At 33.9% G+C, this 13,103-nt stretch overlaps 1 protein-coding gene across 8 annotated transcripts in view; it reads left to right on the top strand.

The window, feature by feature from the left end:
- Positions 1-13,103, top strand: part of Epac (Exchange protein directly activated by cAMP) — an 84,867-nt gene that overhangs the window by 48,893 nt on the left and 22,871 nt on the right. For 4 of the 8 annotated variants that reach the window (XM_066294987.1, XM_066295075.1, XM_066295160.1 and 1 more), the window contains 2 exons: positions 2,194-2,340; positions 9,441-9,492. In XM_066294987.1, coding sequence (XP_066151084.1) covers positions 2,194-2,340; positions 9,441-9,492 — 199 coding nt within the window. Of the gene's footprint in view, positions 1-2,193; positions 2,341-9,073; positions 9,223-9,440; positions 9,493-13,103 lie in introns of those variants that run through there. The other 4 variants (XM_066295328.1, XM_066295481.1, XM_066295405.1 and 1 more) reach the window with 2 other exon arrangements.

Genomic DNA, 13,103 nt, shown 5'->3' with positions numbered 1-13,103 from the left:
ATGGATTGTATTTTGTTGAAAGAAGTCCATAGTCACTCTACCCTCATGTTGTCGTGGATTGTCTTGCTAGGAAACTATTATAGATTAACAAGAGTTTCCAGATAAGGTACGAGATGAGGTTTCGGAACTTCTTGGATGTATCGTTGGGCTGTCATATTGCCCTTAATGAAAAGCAAAGGTGACCCGCTATCATATGCAGTAAGACCCCAAACTATTACCCCAACAGTTTGCTGAACATGCTTTTGTATTGTAAACCGAATATCTGGTATTTCACCACATCTTCTTCTTACTCTTGTCCGACCATCTTGCATATCTAAACACAATCTGGATTCGGTATTAAACATCATATTATCCCATTCCAGATTTCAATGTATCCGTTGTCTGCACCACTGCAATCGATTTTGACGATGATTTAAGGTGAGGGAAAACACAAGATGGAGACGTTAGGAAATCAGTCCAAAACTTCTTATTTGGCCATAAATGGTTCGAATCCCAATGGGCCTTCCATAATCAGCTAATCATTGATCCGCTAACGTCCTCGACAAGACGAACCTATCTCTTAGGGTCATAATTCGAAGGTAGCGATCTTACCGTTCTGTAGTTCTTTGGGATCGTCCTGTACCTCTCCTCATGTCTGTTTGCCCTCTTTGGAATCATGCCATTATAATGTTTACACTACGTTTCAATCTAGTGCAAATTTCCCTAAATGACCGATTAGTCTCTTGTAGGTTCACTAATTCGACCTCTCAAACTCGCTCAGTTGATGAAAATTTCGCTGCATTTTGTGTCTAGGTATATTTGATTAATCTAAAAGCACTTTTTAAGCACATTCTACACCCATAAATGATATTTTGCAGTCATATTGTTGATATTTTATTGCAATTTTTATAGCAAAAAAACCCTAAAATTCCTAATAATTCTTAAATACTTTGATAAATACGGCTGAAAAGTTAATGATTTTTTGTGTTCTCATATACAAACACGCGCATAAAAAATTATTTAAATAAAACAATTTTTACGGGGTGTTCTTTTTTCTATGCCACACAGAATATTATAAACAATTTTTCAAAATCTCAAACATAATTCTTTCAACTGATAAAACAAAGGACCATTCGTGTGGTTCCTACGACATTACTTTCCTTTGTATTACCTAATTGCTACAAATAAACTCGTTTTGCCTTCGAGAGTATTTCAGAAATAAGATAAGCTTCTCATTGGTAAGTATATTCCAAAGAAGGTGAGATCCTGAAGATTTCCAAAAATTGACGTTCCATAGCGTTAAATTTCCTGCGTTTTGCGCTATTTTCGATGTAAGATATAATATATGGAGTGTTGTTCGAGGAAAGCGCGAACTGCGCACCTTCACATTAAACATATTTCTTTTCTTTTTTTTTTTGGATTTCTGCGTCTTATTTGAATTTTAACGTACATTCAATCTCTTCATGCTTACACAAACTTCTGGTTCATTAAGCAAGCATATGTACCAAAAGGACTTATGTCGGGTTTTTCTCCTCGACAAGATGAACACAGTTAATTGTGAAATTAATAGATATATGAATTGCGAAGTTACGTCTATAAAAAATTCTGAGACTATGACGAAAACTACGCCCGCGCAGATGCGCAGACATCTGAGAGGGCGTACTCAGATGTCGTCGACATTGACTCAGAACAAACGGAAATAGAATCAGTCGATTCTCTACCATTTCATTTTGTATTTAAATGGAACTCCCCAGTAATAATGATCTAAATTTTTAAGTAGGTTTCCAAATACCGTCATTTCTCCTTACAATACCAATTGGATTAGTGCAAATTTCTCTATTTCCCAATATTTCAGACGGAGATTAAAGAAATTGTTGTACGAAGTCGCTTTGTACACTGGCAGAGGGCAATTTACATGTTAATTGCTACTTTGAATCGTTTAAGTTTTAATTAAATTTTGACTAACCCTGGGTTAGATTTGTGCATCTATCCTTTCTCAGAGGGGAGGAAGACATTTATGCATTCAACACGATTCAAAAAACGTAGCGGTTTGAAGCTAAACATTATTATTATTGAGTTTTGCTGGCTATAAAGGTACCGCATGATAATGGAAATGGCAGTTTCAAATTTAAGGTTGTAATTATGCGGATGGATGATTACGGGAGAAAAAGCTTTTTAGGGGGAAAAGTAGATTTACTTTACCTCTTTTTTCAGACGAACGTGACATTATGTACATTGGGAGTTGGAGCCACCTTTGGCGAGTCCATTCTTCAGGATTTACCGAGAGACACGACCGTGGTAACTCAAACCACCTGCGAATTGCTTCGGGTCGAACAGCAAGATTTCAAGCTAATTTGGGAGGTAGGAAATTGTCAGATTTAGCGTCTTCTGTCCCTAAGATAAGGGTGTCAAGTAACCGTTTTTCAAGTGGATTAAAAAAACTTAAGAAACCCGATGGGAAAATCATTTTAACTTTCATTCTGGTCGCGGATTTTTTTCCAGAAAACTTATTTAAATTAATGCAAAACTCTTTTGCGCCTCAGAAAAGAAAATGAAATTAAGAATACCACCGTAATATTTCCCTCGAAATTTTAATTGCAGAGCAGCCCTTAAAAACCACGTTTCCACGTTTTAGTTTCAGTAGGCAGGTACTAACTAGTGCGGTTTCTGTTATCTCTAGTAACAGCGATTTTTGGCGGTTTCGAAACATTTTTAATCGAATTTAGAATATTATAATTTCGTTTGTAAATACCTGCAGTTGTAAGATTACCAAAAATGAATGTGGAGTTCAGACCTTTCTCATAATCCCAATTATTAAAACATCTCTGATTTGTTTAATACGCTTTGATTAATTTCCCGATTTTACCAGAAATTTCGCAAACCCTTTTAAATAGGGATTTAATGTACATTAGTTTCTCATTACACAAGCCTTCATCTCACCATTACTTTGTTCACCATTACAAGCTATTTTTTTCTGGAATTAGCCTCATCTTCACTCAAAAACGAACAATTTTAATGATTACCCTACCCGGCAAACTGGGGAAACGAATTAGATGGGTTTAATTGCTCTGTTAAAATTGGGATTTATGGCTGATGGAAGTTAGACGAAGAACATCGGTTTAAGTAATTAAGTAATTGATAAATGAGATTTGGATAAAAATATACTTTTTTGTGGAATATTTAGGCCATCAAGTAGATCATCAGGGGGTGATAAACGTTTCAGGATGACATCATAATTAAGGGTCCTGGCAGAGTCAAATGAAAATCGTAAAAGCGCCCAAAAAATATCACGCGAGGAATTAAACGTTATGAATTGGTGGAAATATTATTATTTACTCATGGAAGATCTAGCAAAAATCGTGACGTAGGAACGAATGAAGTTGTTCACAAAGTCACGATTACACAATGGGGACTTTATTAGAGCATCGCACTAGGGAGGAACATCATTCTGTTATTCGTTTTTTGCGAAGTGAAGGGGTAAAACCCATTGATATTTACCATGGAATGAAGTTATAGTATGGAAATTTACGTCTGTCGCTTCAGCAATTGAGGAACATTCGAGCAACCACATACTGCTCGCACAACGGCGCCAGTCATTCAAAATTCGAAGTTTGCACGTCAACCACATCTTCCATATTCACCTGACCTCGTCCCTAGCGATTATCATATACAGTGTGTCTGGGTTAAGGATTTAACACTTTCGTAAAACCTTTATTTCTTAATCGATTTTGACGTTTTTCTTTTTGTTAATTAGATATTCAAAATGCGCATTCGTCTAATGGATATGATCCCTCTTTACCCATAATCATAACCAATTGCGTGCATTTTTATGGGATCAAATTTCGGAAAATACTATTAGGGCTTTTTTTGGGCTAAAAACGAAAACAGATTCTTAATTAGAATGACCTAAAACTTACCTGTTCCGATTTTCATTTGTCTACTGTACAGGATTTTCGAGAAAATCAATAAAACATGTTTTTTACGTAAACAAATTTTAAAATTGGCAAAAAAATTTATTTTAACAATAATTAACTAAATTTTGCTACTTTTACGACAAATGGTGTAGTATCGACACAAAATTGTAGAATATGGAGTAATCAGAACCCGAAATGGATAATCGAATGTAAACGACAATACTCCTCAAAAGTAAACGTTTTCTGTGGTGTCTTAAATCAAAAGATTATTGGGCCATATTTTTTCAACGAAAATTTGAATGCAGCTCGTTTTCTGAGGTTCTTACAAAATGAGTATAGTGACGCACTTGATGAGCTTCCCCTGAGTTATCACTGCAATTTACATTTACAACTTGATGGAGCGCCCATTCATAATGCGGTTAATGTGAGAAATTGGTTATATGATAATTTTCCCAATCGCTGGATCGGACGAAATAGTCCTCTTATTCGTTGGCCACCACGATCTCCGGATATCACACTCATGGATTTTTTCGTTTGGGGAACAATAAAAAATAAAGTTTATGGCACAAGACCCCGGACCCTAGAAGAGCTTTGTGCGCGTATTAGAGAGACTTGTCAGAGCATAACTCCACAACAACTAAGTAAAGTACCGAGAAACAATCGTCGACGTATTGAAAAATGTATACGAGAATTTGGGGGGGTTGATTGAAAATATCAAAATTTAGTTAATTATTGTTAAAATAAATTTTTTTGCCAATTTTAAAATTTGTTTACGTAAAAAACATGTTTTATTGATTTTCTCGAAAATCCTGTACAGTAGACAAATAAAAATCGGAACAGGTAAGTTTTAGGTCATTCTAATTAAGAATCTGTTTTCGTTTTTATGCCAAAAAAGCCCTAATAGTATTTTCCGAAATTTGATCCTTTAAAAATGCACGCAATTGCTTAAGATTATGGTAAAGAGGGATCGTATCCATTAGACGAATGCGCATTTTGAATATCTAATTAATAAAAAGAAAAATGTCAAAATCGATTAAGAAATAAAGGTTTTACGAAAGTGTTAAATCCTTAACCCGGACACATTGTATATGTTCGTCTTAAAGAGGCTTTAGGTGGGAACAAATTTCAAACTAATGATGAAATGATTTAGACAGTGCGTGGGTGGCTATGCACACTACCAAAAGATTTTTTTCTTCGGGTATTGTCAATCGAGCCCTTGCACCACGTGGAGGAAGTGTATTGAATGTAATAGAAATTGCACTGGGAAATGATATATTCATTTTTGACATCGTTTAAATAAATCAAGTTTAATATCGTCATTAAGATTTCTATTTGACTCTCCCTCGTATATCTCGATCATTACCAAAAACATAAAAAAATCTGGCAGGAGAACGAAGAAGGATAGACAGACATTCACACTTTTTAAATGATGAAATGTGTGTAGATCTTGAGTTAGTGAGACACGCAAAGTTGTGAAGGCAGAGGTGAGGGGTACTTCAAAAGTTCTTATTACTCTAGTTGTTACCACCATCTGAACTTCCATGTTAAAAAAAAATACAGTCATTTTGATGTTCGATTGCGGGAACAACCCTCCTAATTCCTGCACACCTAAAAGTTTCCCATCGGTATAATTTTAGGATAACTGCCTGATATATCGAAATCGAGAGGTCGGTAGAGAGACATCTGTTACGGTGATAATGTGATTCCCGGCCCAAAAGGTCCCAAATATATTTAACATTTCGTTACTCGTGTAACATAAATTCAACGGGCTTTCTCTTAGAGTTTAATTGAGATACAGAATTCCTATATCATTGTCATGTATTGTACCGAAGCTACATAGAATAATCAACAAAACAAACTTTCCGTAAGGACTTCGGCCTTTGACAATCTAACAGCAGTGCTTGCTTAGTAAATTAAAGTCATGCTATTCGAACTTAAGTTAGTTCCCTGGTTATTTACATAAAGTCGACCGTGTTGATTGAATGCGGTTCCTCGGAATAATAATAGATGACATGGTGTCTACTCGCATTAAAAAGTTTAAGTTGTTATTTTTAAGGACTGCTGTGCAATTGAAATTCCGAGAGAAATTTTGGAGAAGATCAATGTCAATTTTCAGTCTGAAGCTTCAGAGTGTTCAGGTATTCATTGAAATAAGTCTTAAAAAGATCTGCAGCTCCATTTGTTACCATCTTGGAGGAACCAAGAATCCTGCAACACAGATGCTACGAACGTCATTTTCATATCTTTTTTATTGGTTTAAATCTTCTTCAAAGGCGGATAGAAAGAAATCTCAGGGCACTGGTACGCATGCGGCGTATCGTGTGACAAAAAACCGCCGAAAGTTCAACGAAGAGTTTTTTTCAAAAAAATAAGAGGTACAAAGGAATGGACAGTTGAAAGAGAAACAGTAGTAGTGTCAGTTAGTCGGGTAGATGACGTTGTCACTTGACAACGCAACACTTGCTGCAATGAAACCAGTCTTTGCCTTAGAACACTATACAACAGTCTTTGAGGGCCGAAGTCGCTACAATACTTTGAAACGATAAGTACGTTAAAAAAAAATTGAAAAATGGTGATTTTTATGCTACTTTTCACAGGAGCCTAAATCTGCGTAGTCATCTCAATTAGACTTGGACAAGTCACTTGCTTCCTCCGCAGAAAATCACATTTCCTCAAACGCCTTCCTATGCGGCAATTAACAAAATAGTTTGCTCAAGATAGGCATCTACCCTTTAAACAAATGTTTTCCTTTAAACAAATCTAAACAACAGTATTCAACAATTCTATCAAACATTCCGAAACAAAGCAACTAGTTTTCAGCCGTTCCTAACAAACGAAATTCGGTAAACTTTGTTTAATTGGAAAACTTAAAGCCGTGCTTTAAATCAAATGTCAGATTAATAAATTTTTGTCTTAAAGTTCGGAACTAGTTGCATGTACTCTTTAATTGAACTTTGAGTTTGAGAAATGCAGCGGTAATGAAACGGTACTTTTGATGTGTTTCAATTGTTTCCATTAATTTCTATTACACATACACACATCGAAAAGTCCAAAGATATTTTTAAAAAATCATAAAACCGATTACAAGTAATTTTACGTGAAGTTTATACTATACTATATATATGTATTAGTGCAAGCCGTCACTCTGTGTACATATTTCAATTGATTGAAAAATTCTGAAAGCAAATAAACCATTTTCTTGTCCACACGAAAAACTTAGAATTTTGTAGTATGGTAAATCTTCAGGTTGATTCAATTTCATTTTTTGAATATTAGCCGGCGCTTAGCAGGTGCCTTGAAATGCTCTTCCAATGTTGCCGGTATTGTGGCAGACTAGTTGATCAACAAACGAACCGTCATATTGCCGTGGCCAACACAATCGCCAGATCTGAACCTATTTGAGCATGCCTGGGACATGTTTCAAAGAAGGGTTTTGCCTCATATGGTCAACATGTACGGTACCTTTCGATTCCATGAGCTACCGTCAGAAGAATGAGGAAAGATGTCACAAGGGGAAATCAACAATATCATTTTAATTATGGGCGACAGTGATCAATAACTGTTGAAACCATACTTTGTATTAGAGTTCATCTTTTTTGGTTGTTGAAAAGGTTTTTTAAGTTCAAAGGAAGGCGTTGTTAGTTATATTTATTACTTATGAATAAATTTACGTAATTAAGAACTGTATCTACAACGCTTAGTTCTGTTGTATACAGGGTGTCTCATTTAAAGCTGTGATTGACTCAAAAACAGTACGATGTATGAAAAAAAGTTTCAAATAAAAGGTGTCCGGAAAATACGGGGACATGTTATGAAGATAGTGACTTATAGCCAAAACGTAATTTCAAGGGAAACTTTTTTTTTAACAATTTTTTTATTAGAGTTTTGTTGCTGAATTGTTCTTGATTACCATCCAATTTTTGAGATAGTCGAAATGAATGCATTTTTTTTTCTAGAAAAGTTTTGCAATACATATTCTGTTTAAAACTCATATCAATTCGTCTATCTAATTAAAAAAAAATTATTTCTATGGAAAATGACTTTTTCTTAAGTTTCCTCTTATTAGAGTCTACCTTTTAACGAGGTCTACAAGAAACCGATATTCCTTTTTCGACAATCAATCTAACTGTTTTGTATGAAATTAGTCAAACATTATTCTTTTCATTTCGCAATTCAATAATTGAAATTGATCGCTACACTTTGGATGGAAAGTTAGAAATAATTGTATTTATATTATATAAGGCCAAAATTTATGCAAAATTACCAACAACTGCAGACGACATAAAAAGGAGAGTTAAAAATGCATGTCAATTGATAAACGGGGAGGTATTACGTAAAGTAAACAATTTTTTTCAAATAAGATTTGAGAGGTGTTTGGAGCAGGAAGGACATTCTGTTGAACATTTGCTTCCATAAATTTCCCAAATGAGGATTTTAAATTAATTTACCAAATTAAAAAAAAAACATTTTTCATAGAAATAAATTTTTTTGATTATATAGAAGGATTTTCAAACAGAATATGCATTCAAAAACTTTTTTCGAAAAAAATGCAATAATTTCGACTATCTCAAAAATTGGACGAAAATCATGGACAACTCTGCAATAAAACGTCCAAGAAAACATTTTTCCAAATTAAAGATATTTATTTTTTGAAGGTCTACAAGGATATTTAAGAAAACACGAGGTTGCCATTTGAAAAAAAGTTGCCCTTGAAATGACCTTGAAATGACATTTCGGTTATAAGTCACCATTTTCATTACATGTTCCCCTGTTTACCGGACAACTTTCATTTAGAACTTGTTTTCAAATGAGGTACTGTTTTTTAGTACTTTTCAATCACAGCTTTAAATGGGACACCCAGTATTAAATACTTTGTAACTCTATAAATGCATAACTTTATTTTATAATTAACTTCTGAAAGACTTCTACCTATTTAAAAAAAAATCTTAAAATTTTTCGATGTGTGTACCAACGTTTGCAATAATTACTATCGAAATTGATATGAATAACTACACCTCGGTGTGAAAGAGTATTTATCATCAAAAACGTTATTTCAACCCCTTTACTGCAACTCACAATCTATTGTAAATACGGGATATAACCCTTAAACAAACCTACGATTAACTATTATCAAGTCTGATAAACGTTTGTCTGCTATCGATATTTCTGACTGTAACAAAACGTTGTGATGGTGCTTTCGTGGATGAGTATCATCGATTAGGCGAATAATACATCAATAATTGGATGATGGTTTTGATAATAACCATAAACAAAACAATAATCGATATTCGTAATGTGGCAAAGGACTTCCAAACAAATTGGGCGAAAGGTCAGAATTAAAGTTGCTAAATTAGTTGTATGAAACCACCTTGTGGACGATTAGTTTATTATGTATGTCAAGCAGTGATATACGAATGTTTCTATTTATAATTGATCAGGAATCGAAAATATGTCCTGCTGATTTGTCAGCCTATTGTTTTGGACCACGTGCATTACTACGCAAGAAGAATGGATTGTTTATTGAAATGTTGCTTTTGTGGTTTGCAGAAAAATAAGGAGCTGATGAACGACTTAGTCTCCAACTGCAAGTTAAAGAACGGTAAGTATTATACCGTAAATTTCTCATAATCCCGTACTTAAAGAATTGCAGAAAAATGTATTAAATTTAGAAAAACAATCTCTTTTGGAATGAAATATTCACAGTTTAGTCTAGCCAGCGAAAAAGCGAGATTTAAATTATTTTATTCCGCTGTTATTGTTGGATTTCCCCAGACATTAAAATATGGATGTCTAAAGGATACTTTTAGGATGGAAATAAAGTAAAAAATCTGAAACGTTTCCAGGATAAAAATACCATTCGTTCTGACGAGCATCTTTGTTTTTGCAATTTTTAAGTTTCTACATTTTTTCCATTTTTTAATTAGAACATAGAGTGCATCTAAACGAACGTATCTCTAATTGAATTTTCAAAGCTTCCCTCTCAAAGCACCTCAAAAAATTAATGCATTGAATATTTTTATTAATAATACTGCTTTTGAGATTGAGAGGATAATTTTCGAACTCTCTATATAAATTCCAGATCTTATCGCGTTCTTAAACTTATATCCCAGTCTTGGTGCTAGATTAATCCCATTAACACCGTATTAAATTTTTATTTACTTCATTTGAGTGTACCTAGATAATTAATGTGCCGATTATTTTTAGTTATGTGCTACATGTTTAAAGTGGACTGTTCTAATCTTTAGAACCAGGAAAAATAAAAAGAGAAAAAGAAGAAATAACAAATTAAAGCAGCTGCTTTATAATCATAATATTTTTGCAAGAAGCCTGTAATTCCATTCGGTAACAGTCTTTTTCTACGCTAATCATTTTTTCTCTCAAAAATCCATTTATTTTCCACAATAAGATTATCGGCAGGGACTCTACTCACTTCCACGACTCATTTTCTTCGAACGTCTGATTTCCGCCTTTATCGCCCTCATGGTAAAAACCTGGTCAGGTGGTGCCAATGCTTCCTCCACAGTAGTAGGATTCTCCATGTCTTTTCACCAGGTTATCTTCGGAACGTACTCATCGACCTCCTTGAGCTGGGATGTTGTAGTAGATTCTCTTGTTTCATGCTCCTCCACGTCAACGTTATATTAGGTGGGCTGTAGCATTTACTGCTTCTGCAGAACTTTTTCCTTCAAGCTTGGTCCTAGAGAATAGGCAATGGCCCTTTATTTTCAGCTCCTCTGCTGAGGTGTAAATAGTGTTGATTGGAACGATTACAGCTGTCTGCCTCAAAATCTTCGGTTTAGGCCCTGTCTGGGTCTGTACTCAATTTTCGAAAACCTTAAAGCAATCAAAGGTTAAATCTTTCGATTTCAAAAAGTGTCATGCTTTGTGAAATCATCGAAAAACGTACCAATTTTATAGACGAATTGCAATTTTGAACATCCCACACAGCACCAGCTCACAGTGCTAACCCAATGACGAGGAAAATTGCACCTAAAGCGGCTTCACTACCGACCTAATTAAATCTCCAGCGGCGATCCATAATGAGCAATTAGAATTTCTATTAAAACTAGGTGGGTACGTACTATTGGATTCATTAATCCGTTAATCAATGAAAATTCTCACCTCAGAGGAAGTGCGTTGCAACTGATTGCGTACGATCACCGAACAGATATTTGTTTAAAACGGCAATTTTTTTATTGTTGTTTCATACTACAATGTTTATCTCTGATTTTCCGAATTTAGCGACCCTAGACACCTATATATTATTTCCTCTGAAATCGCTCTAAGTTATTGCCCCATTCGTTCCCAGGTGACCGACCAGACAACAAAAACAATAAAATATGCTTATCCGACTTTAGGACCGCGTACGTGCATTTAACCGATGTTTGGGTTCCTGTTAAATCCTTCCTGTGCAGGAAAAAGGGCGGCAGCGCTAAAAAGGGCCACCCTAAGAGCAATAGATTCAATGCGACAAATTAAATCACCGAAATTAATTCTGATTCAAGTCTCGGCCACCGGGCGCGGGTAAGACGACCCTGGAGAGCGATTTATGGACCTTAATTCGGTTTTTTCGTTTGCTCTTAGTGGATTTGCGGCGCACATCCTGTGAGAATAGATTGAATTTACTGCAAGAACCGCAGATAGTAATTAGCTGATTCAACAGGAACAAGCGAGAATAAGCCTTATAAGAGGCAACTGGCAGGAATAGCCAGAAACATTACCTATGCCACCACAAAGCTTTCATGATATCAGATATAATGGAACTTGCACGACCAATATCTTAGAATTGGTTGGTTCTATGTTTGTGAAGAGAAGACACAAATGAGCATCGTCAATTATCTACAGAGTATTAAGTATACAGGGTTCGCCTTTGACAATTAACACAATACGTATATGGGAAATATACGTGTGTAAATTACAAGTTCAATTTATTTTTGAAGTTGGTATTTTTGTTTTATGGAAAATACCTGACGTTGTAAAAACATTTTCAACGTGATATGACTTTCGGTAAAATCGTTCTATTTTTTTTTTTAATAAAACACCGCAGCTTTTTAATAAAAATGGTTTTTTTGTGTTAAAAATAAATATTAGTTTCATAGTATAGCATAACACCAATTCTTAACTTTTTTTAAAAATTTTTACAACATTTTCGACGCTTCGACACTTGTAGAGCTTTATTAAAAGTCATTTGTGTGCAAAACGGTTTGACATAAATTAATGAAATAAATTAGAACTTATTAGAAAATTGACACATTTTTACAAATAATTAAATAAGCGAGAAAAATATTTGAAAAAGTTTTAAAAAAATATTATTGAAATTTAGTTTTTAAATTCAAAAAAGTCTTTTTTTTAATAATACCCTACGATCATTTTTGAACCATTAACTTGGTAAAATAGTTAACAGATACTATGCACCAAAATAATAAGTATCAAAAATTAACATGTGTTGAGTAAATCCAAAGAAACTATAAACTGGTTTAAATTGAGAAGGTAATAGATGTATCAGTGTCCCTTAACACTGTTAAGTTGTTTAAAGTTTATTTTGATTGTTTGTGTTATTTTCTTTAATCCATAATGACTAAACTAAAAATAATTAAAGTAACCTATCAACATTGACTTGATCTTGTAAAGGGGCGTTGACGTACCTATTGCCTATGCAGCATACAGTAGTTTGTAGTTTTTTGGATTGATTTAAACAAATAAATTTTTGATATGTATGATGTATTCCGTATTTGTTCATTTTTTTCTACCAAGATAATGGTCTAAAAATAATTGTCGCATAGTGTTCGAAAAAAGGCGTTTTTTTGAATTTAAAAAATATATATTTTTATTTCATTATTTTCTAATTGTTTTTAAAAATTTGTTAATTTTCCAGTAATTTAAAATTTATTTCATCAATTTATGTCAAATAATTTTGTAAATAATTAAGTTTTAATAAAGCTTTAGAGGTGTGGAAAAAGTCGTCAAAATTAAAATACATCAAAAAGTCGAGAGTCGCTACTCTGTTGTGTTATAAAATTTGGATTTATTTTCGAGAAAAAACTCATTTTCATTAGAGCAACTGCCATTTCCCATAGAAACAAATGAAGCAATGGTTCGTTTCGGGTTTAACCGGAAATCATATCAGATTGAAAATATTTTTACAATATCAAGTTTTTTCCGTAAAAAAAATAGAAACTTTAAACATACATTCAACTTGAAATTTTTTAT

This window comes from Euwallacea fornicatus, chromosome 1, assembly GCF_040115645.1.
Source record: "Euwallacea fornicatus isolate EFF26 chromosome 1, ASM4011564v1, whole genome shotgun sequence".
In the NCBI taxonomy this organism is placed as follows: Eukaryota; Metazoa; Arthropoda; class Insecta; order Coleoptera; family Curculionidae; genus Euwallacea; species Euwallacea fornicatus.
Note: the sequence above shows the minus strand (reverse complement) of the source record. Positions and strands in the feature narration are given on the sequence as shown.